The 20,836-nt window shown below is 36.7% G+C and overlaps 1 protein-coding gene and 1 long non-coding RNA gene across 2 annotated transcripts; both read left to right on the plus strand.

The window, feature by feature from the left end:
• Positions 1-342: 342 nt before the first annotated feature.
• On the plus strand, positions 343-4,096 carry LOC113069347 (uncharacterized). The gene is made up of 3 exons (XR_003279709.1): positions 343-568; positions 692-764; positions 3,916-4,096. It is a non-coding gene; the product is annotated as an uncharacterized LOC113069347 (long non-coding RNA).
• Positions 4,097-5,232: 1,136 nt separating this feature from the next.
• On the plus strand, positions 5,233-7,765 carry LOC113069345 (uncharacterized). Its single transcript, XM_026242359.1, has 4 exons — positions 5,233-6,223; positions 6,386-6,455; positions 7,310-7,484; positions 7,580-7,765. The coding sequence occupies exons 1-4, from the start codon at positions 5,237-5,239 to the stop codon at positions 7,731-7,733; spliced, it is 1,386 nt and encodes a 461-aa protein (XP_026098144.1). The 5' UTR covers positions 5,233-5,236; the 3' UTR covers positions 7,734-7,765.
• Positions 7,766-20,836: the final 13,071 nt, after the last annotated feature.

The following is a 20,836-nucleotide window of genomic DNA, read 5'->3' on the forward strand; positions in this document are numbered from 1 at the left end:
TGAAATATCCCTTGGTCTGAATATAATAACATAATTAACAAACAAGATTCAAACAATTTCACCTACATGGCACTCAGAGACCTGGCAATGTTTAGTCAAGCTTGTCTACAAGCTTTACAGAAACACATACAGCAGCCAAGAGTTCATTATAACATATACTGTATTTATACTTTTATTCAAAAAGGATGCATTCAGTTAGTCAAAAGTGACAGTATTTTTTTTATTTTTTTTATATAATATTACAAAAGATTTCAGATAAATAGTTTTCTATTCATTGATGATTCCAAGAAAAATATGTCATGGTTTCCATTAAAATATCACAAAGCATACACTCTTAAAAATTGCTGTTAATTTACGTCAAAATTTTAACAGTATAAACCTGTTATCTTAAAAAGCAGTGCTTACTTGTTTATTTACGTTCTGTGAAATGACGTAGATAAAATTTAACGTTATTTTACCGTATTTATTGCACGAAGGAAAGAAAACAGTACTTAACAGTATTTTGGGAACAGAAAGCTGCAGCAAGCACATGTGGATTTTCATCCGTCTTTATATTGTGATTTAACCGGTGAGTGCACCTTTGCCTTGCTCCTTTCACACAAAATACACGTTTGCAATTGCAAATAACTGTGCAAATAACTGTGATAATAGTGGATGCTGAAGCTGTAACTGTTTAATATGTCAATTTCAGTGCTAAAACCGTCAACGTGCCAACGGCATCATAGATTGGAGCTGGATTGATTCAGATATTCCCCGATTACAAGGTGAGTTTAATCAAACATGATATAAACTCTTCTGCAAAGTAAGCCTTTAACACAATAGCAACGAAGTAATATTTATGTATCTGTAACACGCTGAAATTATCGTCACCTCGTTTCCTAATATTAGCTTGCTATCTTTTCATATAATGCCTAAAAGTGTATAACTTGTACATAACTGTATTCCGAGGGAAGTTTTTCTTTAATAGTGTTGGCGTTTTGTTTCTTTAATGTTGGCTGTATTTTGGATTGCTTCGATCTAAGTTGGCTTGATAGAATAAGTTACACGATATAATAATCAGTTAGAATAATTCATGTTTTTTTTTTTTTTTTTTTTTTTTTGCGTTGTTGGTTTGTATTGCGATGTTACTTTACCCAGTACATTAGGACAATGGCAGTTTTATTTTTGTGGAGATTTTCTTTTGTTATTGAGATTTTTTGAGTTACGTTTTTTCGTGCCTAAAGACTGTCCATTTTGACTTGTCAGCATGTTTGAGTGTCAGTTATGTGGGCAGCAATGCAGTACTCCAGTGGTCTATGTGAAGCACATGAGGATTCACAGCAATACCCCTTTGTTTCTTCATTGTTGCATCCAGGACTGTAACAGGAAATTTGCTAAATTAGCAGCTTTAAAATCACATCTTTACAGACAACACAATGAGTGTGTGGTGGTGCCTAGATCACATTTGTACCCAGCAGTAGACCTTGCATGCCATGTTGACTTGTGTAGTGTCAAATGTGATACACTAACTCAGTTTTATTCCCATCTTAAAGTTCACATTAAAGAGGGACGAAGAGTGACATGCCCCTTTAAGCAGTGTGATCAATCATTTTCAGTGATATCCACCTTTACCTCTCACATATCAAGGAAACATAAAAATTCAACAGAGGTAAACCTAAATGAATCCATTGTTGCCACATCACTTGTGACTGAAGCTGGAAGCTTTCAAGATATTGACAGTGATATGACATCGGGAGAACATACTGGTGTAGTTGGAAATAGTGAGAATTTGGAGGTTAGTCCAGAAAATATTGATGAGACATTATTTTTGAAGAATCTTGCTCTCTTTTATCTGAAATTACAGGCTAAGTTATTGCTTCCATCTTCAGTCGTTCAGACTATCATTGAAGACATGCAGTCAGTTTATGATGTCAACCAGTCACATCTACTTTTCAAACTAAATGAGAAATTGGTTGCACTTGGGGTTCCAGAGGCTTCCATTAATGATGTCATGGACAGTCTGAAAGCAGATGATCTCTTAAGAGCATGTAATAGCCACACACTAAAAAAACAGACCAGCGCAGGAAAACAGTGTTCAAGAACAGTTTTAATTATGTTGAACCTATGCCCATTTGTCTAGGACATAACGAAGCTGGCAAAGAGTGTTTTTTACAGTATGTCCCTGTAAAACACACGATTGAAGCCCTTTTTCATTGTGAGACTGTGTGGAAGCAGTACAGAGAAGTTCACAGCTGTATCCAGTTGAAGGATATTTTTGAAGATGTGTGGGATGGTGAAAACACCACAAAAAACTTGGCCCAGACAGAAAGATCATCTTTAGGCTTGATACTTTATCAAGATTCATTTGAAGTTGTTAATCCCCTGGGGTCAGGAAAGAAAAAACACAAAATACTAGCTATGTATCTCACACTTGCAGACCTACTGTCACACAACCGGTCAAGTATTGACCAGATGCAACTGGTTTTTCTTTGTAGAGAACAAGATTTCAAGTATTTTGGTCAGGAATTGGTCATGGGATGCTTGATGAAAGACCTTCAAGACCTTGAGACTAATGGCATAATGCTACCTGATGGACAAGTATGCAAAGGGATCTTGCGAGCCATTTGTGGAGACAACCTGGGTTCACACAACATCGGAGGTTTTCTTGAAAATTTCAGTGGCAGTAGGTACTTCTGTCGATATTGTGAAATTGACAAAGATGTGTTTCACACAGATCCTTTGTCCAAAGCTAACACTCGGACACCAGAGTCATACCAAGAGCATGTTCAGAACCTTGAGGAGCATTCTGTTCATAGTGGAGGTATTAAATTTGACTCCTTATTCAACAGCCTTTCTATGTTTCATGTATGTCAACCTGGGTTGCCTCCGTGTCTTGGGCATGATTTGTTTGAAGGTGTTGTTGCCTCTGATCTTGCATTGTGTATCCACCATCTTGTCACAGTTGACAAACAGTTCACTTACACTGAATTAAATCGGATGATTGATCAGTTCCGATATTTAGGTAATGATGCAAATGACAAACCTTGTGAGGTGAGGCCAGGAAGTGATAGACTGAGTGGCCATGCTATGCAGAACTGGTGCTTACTAAGACTGTTACCACTGTTGATTGGAGAGAAGATTACATCTCCTGCTGACAATGAGATATGGCAACTGGTGTTACAACTAAGAGAAATTGTGGCATTGATTTGTGTACCAGCAATTTCTGCTGACCAGATAGGCTATTTAAGGGTCCTTATTGAAGAATATTTGCATTCCAGAAAACAAGCCTTTCCCCATCATCGGCTTAAACCTAAGCATCATTACATGAGCCATTATCCAGAGCTCATCATTCAGTTTGGTCCACTTATTCGTTTGTGGACTATGAGGTTCGAAAGCAAGCACACATATTTTAAACAGTGCACAAGAAAGCTGCGTGACTTTAAAAATGCATGCTCAAGCCTTGCAGAAAGACACCAGCTTTTACAAGCATATCTTGGTGCTGGCAATCTCTTCCCACCATCAATTGTAATAGAAAAGGCAACTGAGTTTTTTCCATGTGACTACAGTGATAGCATCAGGGAATCAGTAGCAAATTATGATTTTGGCCCTGAAAATACTTTGATTGGTCATGAAGTAACTGTAAAAGGAACCAAATACAAAAAAAACATGTTTGTTGTTATCAGTAACAATGAGGATGGGCTTGAAGTTGGTAAGATTATTATGATACTCAATCATAAAAACTCTGCAGTCTACTTCGTCGCTGAAAGGTATAAGGCTTTGTGTCTACATGATGTAGGTGTTCACTGCATCACACCAATCAAGGGCTGTTACTACTGTGTGAACCAGGAGGACCTACTGGATTATTACCCTCTACCTCAGTATGCAATTCATGGCATGGCACTTATTGTTCTTCACCATTCTTTTCCCTCTTTGTAGTGCAATGAGCATTGTGAATGAAGATCTGAGAGGTATCATCCTCAGAACGTTGCCAACAATTTCCAAAGACACTCTACAGGCATTGATAGACAAGCTATTAAACTCTGGTCTGGAATCTACACAAGACCTGAAATATGTGAATCAAGAAGATATTGCTGACCTACTGCCGGCCATTCAATTACGGAAGCTTCTGGAAGCATTTATAAAAGGTAATAAGGATTTAAATATTACAGTTTTGCAATATAGAGTTAATTCTTAAGCAGTAGCTCTGACTGGCCTTTTTTAATGGAGTAGTTCACTTTCAGAAAAAATATTTAAAGATAATGTACTTATTCCGTTGTCTTCCAAGATGTTCGTGCCTTTCTTTCTTCAGTTGCAAAGAAATTATGTTTTTAGAGTAACACATTTCAGGAAATATCTCCATATAGTGGACTTCAATGGTGCTCGCAAATTTGAACGTCTAAAATGCAGTTTCAATGCAGCTTCAAAGGGCTCTAAACGATCCCAGCCAAGGAATAAGGGTCTTATCTAGCAAAACGATGGGTAATTTAAAAAAAATAAAAATACTTTTTAACCTCAAATGCTCATCTTGTCCAGCTCTGCCATGCACATGCGTCTTTTGTGTAATCCCGGTCAATACAGTTGGGGTATGTTGAAGAACATCTCATTCATTCATGTTGAAGTTCATCTCATTTTCTCCTACCACTTCAAAATAGTTCTACATCTTTGCAGATTTTATTTTAGAAAATGACAGATAATTTCACTATATAAGACCCTTATTCCTCGACTGGAATCGTTTAGAGTCCTTTGAAGCTCTATTGAAACTGCATTTTGGACATTCAAACTCGTGAGCACCATTGAAGTCCACTATATGGAGATAATTCTTTAAATATTTTTCATAAAAAAAAAAAAAAAACAATTTCTTTACAACTTAAACAAAGGCATGAAAATTTTCGATGACAACAGGGTAAGTACATTATCTGTAAATATTTGTTCTGAAAGTAAACTTCTAATTTAAAGCTTCTAAGTACAGGAAACCTATTTCTTACTTGTTTTTCAAGTATATTTGATTATTTCCAGGACTTCCTGCATATTTCCCAGTTGTCTTTGTACTAATGGATACTGATAGTTGTAAATAGTTGTAAATGTACATTGTTCTAAATTTAGCATGTGACCTGCAAAATTTGATTTATTCACTTGATTTATTTACAGGCCTTTGAGGCGATATTTTTTTTTTTTCTTCTTCTTCTTTTATTATAATTTTAAACTTGGTTAATCTCATATGTTAGTTGCCTCTGCTATACCTATTTTAGAGACAGAGATGGTCACTTTGGACCTACAAATTCTTACTTCCCCTACACCATCAGTCAGCTCGCCTTCAGTCCTTCCTTGCTCCAGTGCATCAAGTGGACTCTCAAATCAAGAATCTAGCAGCTCAGAAGACTGCGGTCCATCCTCCCAAATCAAAAAGGCATGGCCAGAGACATTTCAGATTCCGTGGACTGCAATGCCTATGGACATTCGTTCAGCAGTGGCTGATGGCAAGAGACCTTCACCAGCAGCACGGCGACAAATGGTCAGAGTTTTGGCAGATGAGATGAGGAAATATGAGCTAAACCCAACACGTGGACAATGTGTCACAGTATGCCGAAATATCATCCGCCAGTATCCTCAAAGTTTTGCTGATCTCCGTGACAATGGTCAGGTACTAGGAAATGGTTATACCTCACTGTTAATTCAAATTAAAAACCGAATTGAAAATCTGAACCGCACCACCAGCTTTCGCCAACACCGTTCATCTGGTGATGGACTGAAGAGAGGGCCTACTGATACATATGGCTGCACCAGATTCCAGCCTGATCTCCCACCAGAGGAGACAGATGAAAGTGTAGAGCAGAAGCGTCAGCGGCTGGAGGAGATATACCGTCGAGATGGAATAAATGGGGTTGAAAAAGCAGAAGTTAGGCAACTTATGGAAACAACCTTTTGCCTCCAGCGGCAGCAAATAAACATATTACCATCACCCACCATCGCTGATATAAGAAAGCAGTGGCCATACCTTTTCACTCAGAAAGGGCTTTATGCTCATTTTGAACTTCTGACTGATATCAAAGTTATGCGTGCACTTGAGCTTGCCATGGAAGAGTGTGGAAGAGCCATTGTGGAGTTCTTCAGCAGCAAACCCACCAATGCAGATGTCAGGACTGTCATTTCTCTGCGGCCAGACCTCGAGCTTTCCTTCTGCATCATCCAACTTCTCATGGCTCACTTCTCTGAGACTCAGGAAGGGCTGATACTTTTTGCAAATGTAAGATTTTTGTTGTTGTTGTTTATTTTCCACCATGGTATTATAGTCCCACCAACTGAAATAGACATGCTCTTTCCTAACTTAAAAATTAAAAAATGCATACAAGTCATTATTGTTAGTGTATTCTGTCTCTGTGTCCTGATCATTGTTACTGTTTCTTAGGCATCTTCCACTGCAGCTGATGTAGAAAGGACACTTGAACTACCTTCAACTCCTCGACTGATACTCTTTGGTATGTATAGAACTATATGAATGTATAGTCTATTTTATTACATAAGCAATTAAGGATGTTTTTCCTGTATTTCAAAAAACATGGTAAATGCGTCTGTACAACACTGAAAGGGACAGGTCACACAAAATAAATATTCTGCCATCTTTTACCCACACTTATGTCATTCCAAGCCCTTAAGACTTTTATTCATTTTTGGAAAACAAATGAATATATTTATACAATTCTTTCAGCATTTTTGTTAATCAATTGAAAGATTGAAAAAAAAAAATGATGCTTCAAAAAGTTTCATAAAGTTTTTTTTAAATTGATGAATTTTATTAGTTTATTCATGTATAAACATTCATCATTGAGCATACACAGAGCAAATAAGCTCAAACATGCTTGCTTGATGTGAGGTTTGTTCTGGTCTGTCAGGCTAGCACGTTTTGAGTTTCCATTTACGCTGGATTTGACTGGACTTTTAATGGATGAACAGAAATGATGAAAGAATATTAAAAATAGTTTCATTTGTGTTTTGAAAATTAAAACTCTTTGAAAGTGAGGGGGACTGATTAATTACTAAATTTTATTTTTTTTAATCCTTCAACTGTATAGAGCAAAAATAATGAGTTAAATAAATCATAAAAAATGCAGCAACTATTTCACAATACACAGTATAATGCACATGTTGACTTCAGTGTCTGTCCAGACCAGTCCACAATCAGCATTTTGAAATGTATATGTTATGTTAAAAGAACAGGGCTTTGTGACTAGGTAAAATCATTTCAGTTTCCCTTGCATTTGTTTGCAATCTGGCGGTAGACAATTTGTGTTATATGACTGTCTGACATTGCTTTTTCTTTTAAATGTTTTAGGTGAAAAACCAGGAAGCTGCATTCATAAATGGATGATTAGTTTTGAGGGGCAAATAATCTGTGAGGGCATCCAGCCAAGTTTTTTGTCTGGACTTGCTGCTGTGTTTTCAACTTTCTACAATTTCAATGTGGAGTACCAAGCTGAGGCTGCATCCACGTTGGAATTCATTCAGAGGTTAGATGCTTAGATTCATATGATAATTTCTATTCACATTCTTGTTATGAAAAATTTACCCACACTAATTCTGAATGTATGCATTTGTTTTTCAGGCGCTTCATTGGAATAAATCCTGAAAAAGGCACCAAGGGTGGACAAGTCCTATCAAAGCGGACAGGGAAGGTCGGCCACAGAAAAAAATCTGTCAACACTCGGGTTGCCAGTCTACTTAAGAAACTAATGGACTTTGAGTGGGACTTCATATAAGTGAACTTACTCATCCACTGACATACCACACACACACCGTACACATACTCTTCGCACATGACAAAAACATGTTTTTAGTGTGTTTAGTCGCACAATTTTTTCAGGTGTTCATTCTTGAATACCTACATTTTGACTTCATTCATCATTGAATTCTTTCTTCATTCAGTAACTCTATTCACTAATAATTTAGTAATTATTATTCTCTCAGCAGTTCGCTGAGTCACTCATTTAGTTTTTTCAAATGTTATGTACATTTTTTGTTTATTCAGTTAAACGAAAGTTTATTCTGAGGCTTAAGTTTTAGTCATTCCACTTGCATCAGCCACTAATTTTGAGAATATTTTGTGATTTAAAGTGGCTTTTTTTTTTTCAAGTTTTCAAGTTTTAATAAAACAAATCTGAAGTTACACTTTGTGTTGAATTTTATGTTTCAAAGGCTATATCTGTATGTTTTATTAAAACATGGTTTAATAGCAAGACTTCAAAGGGTTAATTCCTAAAATCAAAGAAATATCTAGAAAAATAATTCCACCTTTTTTTCTTAGCAGTCCATTTCTCAATATAATAACATATTTGTAGTTTACAGTTAAAAAAAAACATCAACTAACTGTTAATGCTTTTGACAGTAATTTATTGTTAATGTATAAAATAACAGTTTTATGCTGTATTTCCAAAAACAGTAACAAACTGTAAATTTCAACAACAGCAAGACACTGTTAATTTAACAGTAACTTGCTGGCAACTGTGCTGCCAGTTACTTACTGTTTTTTAACGGGACAATTTTTAAGAGTGTACTTATTTTCAACATTGATAATAATAAAAAAAAATATTTTATGAGAACCAAATCAGCATAATAGAACGATTTCTTAAGGATCATGTGACTCTAAAGACTGGAATAATGATGCTGGAAAAGTTAGCTTTGTCGTGACAGGAGTAAATTACATTTTAAAATATATAAAATAGAAATATGCTATATTACAATTTAGACAAATGCCTTGGTGAGCTTGCATCTGTATGTTTCATATTAACATTATGTTATTAATAGTAAAATGTATAGAGAATAATGTTGTGGTTATTTGTGAGAAACACAATGCTTTTATACTTTTAGAATCACATTTCTCCCTCTTATTCTCACTCTTGCTCTCTCAAAAAAGCTTATTTTAGAGCCTAATCTGCCAGATGTTTCAGATGTTTCATGGGATGTCAGAGAGACAAGTTCACTTCACTTTTTCTACTGTGGCAGTTCATTTTTCCGTTCAGTACAGATATGCAATTAGCCTCTGGAGAATATAGTTCACACCAATACTAATGGGGCCGGTTTGCGTGTGAGATTGGAGTAGTCCACATATCATGGCCACAGAATAACTGCGTGCTTCAACAGATGCTGTTTTGTTTTTAGGAATACAGGTCACTGTTTTCAGTTTGTGGGCCTTGATTTTAATTTTAGAGGGAAATATTGCAACACTATGGTATTTATTACAGCAAAAGATGTCCTTGGATTCATCTGAACTTCCTTCACCTGTCTCACTCATGGCTTATCCTTCCTTACAGACCTGATTCTCAGATCTGATCTGCTGATTATTATTGGACACAACTCTCCAAGTAGGTCATTAACAGTTTCTCACATTCATTGCAGTAAAATTCATTGCCTTGACCATATTTCCATCGTTCAGAATGAGCGAAAGGGCTCTTGTCGTATAATTAGCAAATTGACATCTTCCAGTATGCATTTTCTATTATTAATTTTACATTTCTATTTCTTCTACCCACAGGAAATGAAACATGAAGGTCAAGATAAAGTTAGAGAAATTAAGCAACGGTAAAAATTAATTTGTGAGCTGAAAATATTGATTGTTATTACATACTTGCAAGTGTTAAGAGTGTTATTTTAATGAATTTGGAACATATGGTCTGTGGCCCTAAGGGAGGACAGGATTCACTGACCCTTCTCCTCATTCAGAGCCGTTAGAGGTTCGAAAGCGTACACCCGAGCGTGCCAGAGGATGAGATTGATTTGCCTTAAGGCCATTGACAATGTAAATGAGATGCAGTTTTTGTATAACGGTTACTTTATTTTACCCGTCATTTATTTGGACATTTTACACATTTCTTTGTCTCCTAATGGAAGTGGTTTGACCGGACACACACATATACACACACAGGCACCAGCACACATTGGACGGTCCAATTTAATCCATTTAAAGTGTGCGACTTAATGGATACTACCTCTCCATATAGGTCACCTCTACATCGATTGCCTGAGGAAAAACACGATTTCATTCTGATCCTGTCATAACGGTTTTGAAACCATTTATTTGGCTCTTTCGCAGAGGGCATTGGAATCCATATCACGTGCTGATGTGGAAACATTTGTTCTTTCCTGTTCGCTCACATCTGTATGCACAGTTCAAGCATTTGAAATGTGTGCACGCCGGTAGAGCTGTTAATGCTCCTGCTAAACCCTCTTCCTTCTTGCGAAAGCCTCTCTGTTTTAATGCCACATTTCCTTAAGAATCTCTCTAAGGATATGAAAGCATTGTGCCAGCGTCAATGTTTCTCCAGCACTGATGTAACAAAGGGAAATCTGGCAACTTTGTCCTTTTCATTACAGTTGAACAAATTAAATGAATTCTTTAAGAAGCTCACAGTCACCCCGCGTCAGGCGAATGTTAATGCTAATGTGAAAGTGGCTAAATCTTCACACTTGTTTGTGTAAGCGACAGAGAGCAGCATGAATCGATTGTCATTGTGGAGGCTGCAGAGCACAGCCCCATTTAAAGTGTGCCTGGGATATGCTTGACAGGAACTAGTCTGGATTTGGGTGACTGCTTGAGGTTCCGGAGCACCACTTCAGTCAGACTGTCTGACTTTGGGTCATCCGAAGTCCCAGAGCTTGTCAGATTGATTCTGTGCTGCCTTTGTTTAGGTGTAAATCCTATTCTCGCACCGCGTGGATGAAGATGCCGTTCGTATAATGAGACATCAGCTCTGTGTATTACTCTGCTGAGAGAGGTTTTATTCCCATTCTTCGTGGATCTGCTTATAATTTTGCAGGCTGCTCTTTGGAAAATGTATTCGTAGGGTAAAACTGCTAGGGCAATGAAGGAAATGAAGACATTCCTGGAACCGTATGAATAGATAAGTATGCAGCCTTACTTCAGAAAAGACCTGTTTTGACAACAAAGCTGACCTGAAAGTAATGTTGTTATGCCGAAGATTGAAGGTCAGAGTCGTTTGTGTTTCATTCTTATTCCAAACTCATTACAGTGGGGAAATCTCTAGATGGGCATGGAAGAAAAAGGATTAAGTTTCCTCATCTTACTGTGCGTCTGTTATGTGTGTCTGCCGATGCTGTGACCCCTGATGCTCCCTCTCTCTCCACTGTGCTTACATGGGCATGGAGCGAGGCTAATTCGCCACAGCAATGTGATAATTAACCCTGACGGCAAATGTCACATCAAACACGAATCACGTGAATCCACCTTGCATATTTTGCGACACGCTATTAGCAAGTCGTCTTTGCCGAACGGGAGGAGTTGAGACACCGTTTGACATGCGTTACATGAGCAAAACTCCAAGCAGGCACAAATCTGGCATTTAGGAAACACTTGCTGTGTCAGTTATTTAGTGTTGTGAAGACACAAAGCTGTAGACTTGGCATCAGGCCTGTTAAAATCAGAGATTCTGGAGCAGCACTTTCAGAAAAAAAGCTCTTTGGATACATTCTGTCTTCGCCCTTAAATCCAATAAGTCACAGCTCCTCCGCCGATGCAGAGTTAAGATGTACTAATGCCTTTTGGCTGATTTTGTAAATAGCAGCAGGTGTTAAGTCCAGTTTTTCAGTTAGCGGTTCACGTATTAACCAGGACTATCAATTTATTCACTGCAAATTCATTTTAAAAAATGCTAAATGGATTTATAACATTTTCTGTAATGTCTGTTCATCACTGTTAATATTTGGCCTTATTTAAATTTTGGTTCTTTATGTGCCCTTGGGGGTTTATACAGTACAGTGTTTGATTAATTGGGATTGATTAGATGTATTTTACAGTTCTTCTACTGTATTAACTTTGGATCATTAAACATAATGTCATTTGTTGGGATGTTTAAATAAAATAAAATATAATAAAATAAAATAAAAAAGTAGATGAAAAAAAAAAACATTTAAAAAATAAATGAAAATGATAAATGTTGTCTTGGCATCTAACTAAAAACAAAACAATATCTATCTATCTATCTATCTATCTATCTATCTATCTATCTATCTATCTATCTATCTATCTATCTATCTATCTATCTATCTATCTATCTATCTATCTATCTATCTGTCTGTCCGTCTGTCCGTCTGTCTAGCTTCTGAATGTTGGTATAAAATGAGTAAATTATTTAATTGTATGGCTAAATTAAAATATAAAAATAAAAAGTTGCATTCTTCTCAGCTTCATAAGCACTAATCTAAAGTTTGTCCAGTTACAGTTATACAAATTACCCTTCATTCCTCAATGTGGAGCTTGAGAGGAAATGAGCTGTTCATACATTTAAAAGCAGTAACAGGATTCAAGTCAATGGAATTCACGCTCAATCAAGTAGAGGAACATGGGCAATAGCGGCCATTAATCAATTTCACCAATGCCATTTTTTACACCGTAATCCATATCTTGTGAACCTGCAGTAATTCATAATTAAACAGTTACTATTATCTCCTGTGTATAAAAGCCGGCAGAGGCTGCCAAGGTCCCAGGTAATGCATTACAGATTGGCATAGAGGGTGCTTAGTGAAACTTCAGAAGTCATCCAGGCGGTTTAATGGCCTTTTCTGAATGACTCAGCATGTTACTTCCAGTGCTATGGTGCTCTCTTACAGCACAGCAATGTGTCCCTCTCTTTTATGGTCTCAGAGACTCCCAGAGTTCTCTTTTGCCGCTTTTCCAATGCGTTGTATGACTCGGCTCGGCACAGCTCACAACGGCATGGCACGGCTCGGTTTGTGTTTCCACTGCAGTTAAGTATCGCTATAGAGTGGGTGGGATTATTTACATGTTGTTATAGTTGCGCCACCTCTACTGCCGCCACTCCTGAAAAATATTTTCATTCCACATCGCCCCATCAAGCTCTCGCTGGATATGATCCTGCTATCAAGAAGAGGAACATTTTTACTTCTTCAAAAGACAACGAAACAGACACTTTTTGGTTGTAAAAAAAAGGTGCGCTCGTTCAAAACAGTTGCCTTCGATCCTTCACTGGCTGTGCTGATTTAAATCTAGCGGTTCTGTTGTGTTTGTGTTGCAAGTTCATTGATGCAGGTAGTGATGATTCTCTCCGGCCAATCTATGATCGGCAGAGTTTACACATCACGTTTTGGTAATGGTATGGTTCACTTGGAACATCTACCAAGGTGGTACTAAAAAAAAAAGTACCCGGCACCAGGTTCTGTACCTAGTGGAAAGCCTTTTTCTGAAAGCATCTGAGAAAAGGAGCATGTCTGATTTTGCTCCTTTGGTGATGTGGCAAAGGGATCTCATTATAATATTACCGCCCCTTAATCTGTAAGTTTCCACCCATGGTGCCATCATTTTGATTTTGCAAGTACACCTTTGGTGTACCAACTCTAATGCCATGGCGAAAGTTTGAGCAAAACACACTAACTGTTGTGCCTTTGGCTGCACAGACGAGAACAGAACACTATTTAGAGTCCAAGCCTCAGAGGAGACAACAGAGCAGTGGATTTATTGATTTATTTCAGAGATGTATAGTAACGAAGTAGAACTACTTCGCTACTGTACTTAAGTACTAAAAGGCAGTATCTGTACTTTACTAGAGTATTATTTTTTTCTCCTACTTCCACTTTTACTTCAGTACATATTTTCGCTGAGTTTAATACTTTTACTCCGATATTTTTTTCATGTGCTCCATCGTTACTCGTTACAATTATAAAAATGTTACGAATCATTCCATTACAAACCACTGCCAGAACTGTAGATGGCAGGTTAGATGAAGCTGGCACATCACTGAGCGAATCAAGCGATTAAGAAGACTACGCGTGTTGACTGAACTGCTGTGAAGAGAGAAATGAACACCGAGCCGAGCCAGATAATGACTCGTTCACGAGTCAAGAACCGGTTGCATCGGTTCTCGGATGACCAGTAACGTTAGTTCTTTCTGGCAGTTCGATTCAATAAACCAGTTGAAGAAAACCGTTCACCGATTCTTTTGCGCTCGACGCAATGGCGTCATTGGCGTTGACTGCACATGGGCTCATAACATTAACACAGAATCAGTTCAGAATCAATCACCTAAAGAATCAGTTCGTTTCAGACGCTCTGTGTGTCGGGTTGCTTCACGCTAAATCACACATGCGCAGTATCATCAGCTCCTCGGTTCACGAATCGGACGCGTCTGACAGAAACGGTTCTTGACTCGTGAACGAATCATTATCTGGCACGGCTCGGTGTTCATCTTCAGTTCTCTCTTCACAGCAGTTCAGTCAGAGTACTGTTTGAGTCAATGATTTACTCCGGGTTATTGGTTTGTTTTAACTCAGGGGGAGTGTCAGACACATTAAACAAGTTCATCTGTGGATTAATGCGTATTGGAGACGCGAACCGTTTAAAACGATTCAGTTCGATTTGGTGAACTGTTTCAAAAAAAGATCCGGTTACATCGAATGATTCGTACGCGAACCGGATATCACAAACTGCTTTGTCTTAAAACAGACATGATGTAAGAGAAGACAATGCTGAATAAAGTCATAGTTTTTGCTATTTTTGGACCAAAATGTATTTTCGATGCTTCAAAAAATTCTAAATGACCCTCTGATGTCTTACGGGTTTGAAACAACATGAGGGTAAGTTATTAATGACATAATTTTGCAAATTGGGCTAACTAACCCTAGTAACCGTTTTTTGTTTACAAGAAGTTACAGTCAAAGGAATTGTGATTGTCCTTTAGGTTAATCATTTGAAATAGTAAAAACAATATGTTCAAACTTTTGACTACTTTCTTTAATAGCTACATATCACAATACTTCTACTTTTACTTTCAGTACTTGAGTAGTAAATTTTAAAATAGACTACTTGCAATACTTAAGTACAAAAAATTTTGAATACTTTAGTACTTCTACTTAAGTGTGGTGCTTAAAGAGCACTTCAACTTCTACTCAAGTCACTTTTTTGATAGAGCACTTGTACTTTTACTCAAGTATGGGTCTCTAGTACTTTATACATCTCTGATTTATTTACTGTATATTGCTGCTGAACACAGATCTAAAATAAACATGCAATTTACCATTTGTTTACCTTCACAGACATAACCGACTTTTTTGTAGCTTGTCTGTTTTTAATGTAAACTTCTGTGTGAAAGAGAACTTAGTTTAGTATTCATTTTCTGTCCATGTGCTTTGGATGTGTGCTCTCAGAAACAGACTATTAGAAGTTTAAACTCGCATGATTTCAGCACAATAAACATGATAATCAGAACCAAAACAAATGTTTTTAGCAGGTCCCAGTTGTAATGGCACAGGTCTATTCTGGAAAAGGGGGCGGGGAGCAGCAGCTCATTTGCATTTAAAGACACAGGCCTGAAAAACTTTAAAAAGGCATTGTCAAAGTGATATAATAAATGATATGTGGAGTATTTAGAGCTGAAACTTCACAGACACATTCTGGGGACACCAGAGACATATATAACAATTACTATTATTTTATTTTATTTTAGTTTTTCAAAATTGCAACGAATCTATGATACTTTTTCCCCCTCAAAATGCTATTAATCCATTAAATCAATGTGAAAGTTATTTTTCATATTGAAACTGCTGAAAATACACAACATATTAAGTTGGTCCACATGCGACAGCCTCTAAACTTAGTCAATACTAATCTTATATACAGGCACTGAACTGATAATGCTGAAACTAGCAAAAACACATGTCCCGCGCCTTATGCCTCATTGCACCGTGTGTATGATAGGGCCACTAGACTGGAGTTAAAGTCTTCCGAGCTAGAATGGAAGTAAAATAAAATACATTTCAAAGCAGAAGAGTGCACGTAATATGCAACGTAACTGCCTTTACAGAAACCACTGCAGATTTCAGCTGATCGTACCACAGACAGGAGGAATGAAACGGAAAAGGGAGAAGTTGTGACACTCAGTATGGCATCTGTAAGCTAAGCTGTATGCTAACTGATTGCTAAGTTCTTTTTTACAGTTAAAAAGCCAATAGACATGTGTTCTTGACGTAAACAATCTTGTTTATTTTCTCCACATGGGAGTTATTTTGTAACTATAACTTATTAACCTCTGAAGAACTATACTGAAGACTTATCATTAACTCTTGTTTTGTTAAACAATGATATATGTGTTTGTTTAAGCTGTCATAAATCTGTAATTGTAAATTGCAAATCGTATCTGATATGAGCTAAGGAAGCAAAATGTGTGACAACATTGTTGTTGCTAAAAAACATATTCTTGAAACATAATGCTCACAAAATAATTTAGATTTTGGTAGAGAAGTGAGAACACAGAACATAGCTGCAGGGGACATTGATGGCTGCTGAGTGAACCGACTCCTACACTGTCTTCTGGCCCATTGTCTTTCTGAATGATAAGAAAGAGAAAGAGTGAGATACAAAACCTTTGGACAGATAAATCCTGCAGTCGTCTTCTCCCAAGAGGGTGGCATAGGGTTGGATGGGCAGAGCTCTACCTTTGGCCTGGTGCAGAGCAAAGGTGCCTTGCGCTCCTGATCTATTGCTTAGATGAGTTCTCAGAGCAGCCATCTATATTAACCCCTATGCCCACATGCCATTACCATCTTGCTGAAGTAGAAAAAAACTGAGAAAGTAAGAGAGCTGGCCAATTGGAGGAAGCAAAGCAAGACACTGTGGTAATGGTAATGCAAATCAAACACAGAGGCCCCTCTGAAAGCACAGCTCGCTGATAATATTTAGCTGGAGCTATGAAAAGGCCTCTCTGCAGCACTAATACAGAATGATGGCCTCTCCACTGAGTCTCCACAGAACTCAGCAGTCATTATTCATGTGGATGATTTAGATGACACAGTGTGGCACAGTTTGCGAGTCTTTTCAAATCAGCCAATTTATAAATGAATGGCTTATGAAGAGTAAGAGTTTTAATCTCGCGGTGGAATGACATGCTTTCACAACTACATATCACAATAATTACCTTAATCAGAGGTGGCTTTGTGTAGCTCAGCAGCAAAACTTGGTTGGAGACAACTTGGGGTTAGATCAGCGTAAGTGAAATTGTGGTTTAAAAGCAATAGCTAGACTCAACCCAGTCATACTTAGTCAAAGAGGTGTGTGGGCAAGAGTGGGGCCTTTAAAGCTGTAAGGGAGAGTTTTATTATTATTATTATTATTATTATTATTATTATTATTATTATTATTATTATTATTATTATTATTATTATATTTTATTCAGAGTTTATATTTTAAATAAATGCTGTTAGTTTAAAATGTATTCTCAAATAATCCTGAAAAGATAAATGTATGTGTAGTTTTCACAAAAACAAAAAATATATATTAAGACACAGAACTGCTTTTAGCATTGATTATAGTTAGAAAAGTTTCAACATATTAGAATGATTTCTAAAGGACCACGTGACATTGAAAAACTGGAGCAATGTAAACTCAGATTTACTTCTATATATTCAGACTTATAAGCATATATTAAGATTTATATTTATATATTCAGATTTATAACTATATATTCAGATTTAATTCTATATAATCAGACTTATAAGCATATATTCAGAATTACATTTACATATTCAGATTTACTTCCATATATACAAATGTAGTTCTATATATTCAGAGTTATAAGCATATATTCAGACTTAATTCTATATATCCAGACTTATAAGCATATATTCTGATTAACGTTTATATATTCGTATTTATAAATATGTATTCAGATTCACAACTATATATTCACAGTTTACATTTATATATGCAGGGTTATAACTACATATTCAGATTTTAATATAATTATTTTCCATATGGCACCTCATAATATTTATATACATTATATATAAGTCTGCAACCCATAGACATCACCAGGCTCTTGGTCTTATGCTTTGAAATGCTTTTCTCCAGCCTTTAATACAGCCAGTCCCAACTGTTGCTTGTTTTGGTAAGTTTCGGTCTATAGTCTTCTCTTCAGTTGTTGAAATTTAAGTTCAATAAGATTTAAATTTGGAGATCGATTTGGGAAATCTAAGACTTTACATTTCTTTGCCCTGATAAAATCCTTGACTGAACTGGCAGAGTGTTTTTGGTCATTGCCCTGATCCAATATGAAGTGCTTTCTAATGAATTTGGTGGCATTTTCTTGAATATCTGTAGCCAATGTGATTTTGAATATCATCAAGTAATTATTAAAATTAAGAGGTCCTGTTCTAGAGACAGATGAGGTTGTATGCCTAGGATAATTTGCAGTTCACTTTCTTCTCCACACTTTTACTGCCCAATCATGTGTGAAGAATCTTGCCTTTCTATTTTTGGTGCTGATCAGAAGTTTGCATCTTGCTGTGTAGCTTCTGTAATTCTGTGTCAAATTTGCCTGTGGACTGTAGATTGACAGAGCATCACCCCAGCTTTCTGGTTGCTGCTGATTCTACAAACATGTATTTTAGGGTTCATTTTCACAGATTTGTCTGCCATAAACTAATGTTGTTTTTCAAAGCCAATCATGTCGTCGTTGGTTGCTGATGTCGCCGGTAGTTTCCAAACTCTTGATTTCGCCATGCCCTTTGATTTTCCTATAGTTCTAATTGACTTCCTCTTTTCTTTTAGCATCCAAATAGCTTCAGAGTTGGCTTCCTCATCTTCATCCTGGTTTGTGTGTGTCATCATTGAATGCAAAGACTTAGAATGCAGAAGCAATGGATATAACTGATAAGACAAATTCCCTGCTTTTAATATCTGAAGAATGAATGCAACAGGGCACAGCTGAACACTTAGAAAGACTTGTGAGGCAACTCTTCCAATACTTATGCTCAGATAAGATAGGGAGATGAAAACTCAAAAAGTGCTGATCTTCTTAGCTGGTAAAACATCTTTGTGTTGAATCATCCCGATTATGAAATGTGACATTCTATAGTTTTGTCTCATATTCATATTTTAATCATATTTACAGATTTCTTGACTCCACAGCAAACAGAACACTTTTGTCTTTACTGTTCCAATACGTCCCTCAATATGTTAGATTCCCCTTTTTGGGGAAGTCGTGTGTGTTCACTGCTGTGTGCGTGCACTTTGGATGGGTTAAATGCAGAGCACAAATTCTGAGTATGGGACACCATACTTGGCTGTATGTCACATCCAGATTACTTATGTTTTTGGTCTCAGAGCCACCTCGTTGTATTCTTTCGATCTGATGTTGATTGTTACCAGGATAACAATTAATATCTAGCTTTAGCGTGGGTTTTTAGAATGGCAGTTTTGGATTTATGAGATATATTAGGTAGGCCCACTTGAAGAGCTGTTTTGTTCTCCAAACTAATTATATAGAGAAAAATGTCAAGCATGAATCATAAAACCCAAAGCCTTTTTTTTTTTCTTTTTTTTTTACTTGATAATTTGCTAAATAACACATACAGTAAAATTACCAGAATATTGTGTATTACTGTGCTTGACAAATCAGTCAACGCTAACAAAATTTTGCGGTGACTGAGAATTTTCCAAGAATATAACCAGTCTATGTTAAATGATGTATGTATGAAAGTTAGCCCATCATGACCTAGAGCTGGGATAACCCATGTATGACACTGTGCTCTATGTGCTTTTTACCAGCGTAACTAATGTGACAATCCATCTCTCTGTTCCTCTCCTCTCTGCTCCAGACAGGAAGACTACAGAGAATGTTGACAACATTTTTTTTCCCCTCATCTGTGCGTCTGACTGTGTTATTTCGTCCATAGAGAGGAAGTGACAGTTTTTGCCCTGAGCATCGCCTTTGTCTTCCTGGGGTTATGGACACTTTGAAGGCCTTGTCTAGAAAAGTCCTCATTCCTGACCAGCTCTCACCCTGCACAGAGCCAATGACAGATGGGCTTCATAAAGGCCTTTGAAAAGCCCCCCGTAGTGCTGATCAGGCACTTAGTGCTTCTTCCTCTGTCGGCTGTCTGTACCTTTTGAGGCCCTGTCATTCTACTGGAATGACACTAGCATGGGGAGTCTTAAATAAGTCATTTCATTTCCGCCCCTTTTTTTCTTACCTCTTTTTTTCAAGATGGCAAGTCAAGTTAGTTGCACAAGACTCTGTCATTGATCTCAAGTCATGCTTGTCACTGTTGAGGAAGCTCAAATCTATTTTAGTTATATTTATTTTTTACTATGGTAGTAAACACATAATTCAAAACCGAGAGCTAAAACAGAGATGAGCTTAACATATGAATTTAACAGCTTAAGCTTCACAAAAAGTCAAAAACAGTGGACAGTAAAATAGTCTGTCATGTTGCAACAGGTTTCTATTTCAAATAAAATGCCTTCTTTGAACTTTTTATTCATCAAAGAATAAAAAAAAAAAAAAATAAAAAAAAGCCTACTAGTAAAACTGTGCTCTGATATTAATAAGAATAAAAACTTAATGTGCAGCAAATCAGCATATTGGAAAGATTTCTGAAGGATCATGAGACACTAAAGACTGGAATAATGGCTGCTGAAAATTCAGCTTTGTCAACACAGGAGTAAATTACTTTTTAAATATATTAGAATAGAAAGCAGTTATTTAAAAATTGATATAATATTTTACAACTTTAAAGGTTTTACTGCATTTTTAATCAAATAAATGCAGGCTTTGTAAGAAAAACGTCTTAAAGTCTTTTAAATGCTAAACATTTGAATTAAATAGTTTGAATAAAATGTTGTCTAGTGAACAAACTGGTTCACTAGAATGAATTGCATTTTCAACACTACATACTGTATGACAGAATAGATAGTTTTAAGAGCATATTTTCTCATTCATACATTAAGATTTCTAAAAGCATTTCTGCACTACTAATATATATATATATATATATATATATATATATATATACTTGAATAAAAGTTGTAGACAGTCATTAGCTAACAGTAAGGCATGCC

This window comes from Carassius auratus, unplaced genomic scaffold, assembly GCF_003368295.1.
Source record: "Carassius auratus strain Wakin unplaced genomic scaffold, ASM336829v1 scaf_tig00001566, whole genome shotgun sequence".
Classification (NCBI taxonomy): domain Eukaryota; kingdom Metazoa; phylum Chordata; class Actinopteri; order Cypriniformes; family Cyprinidae; genus Carassius; species Carassius auratus.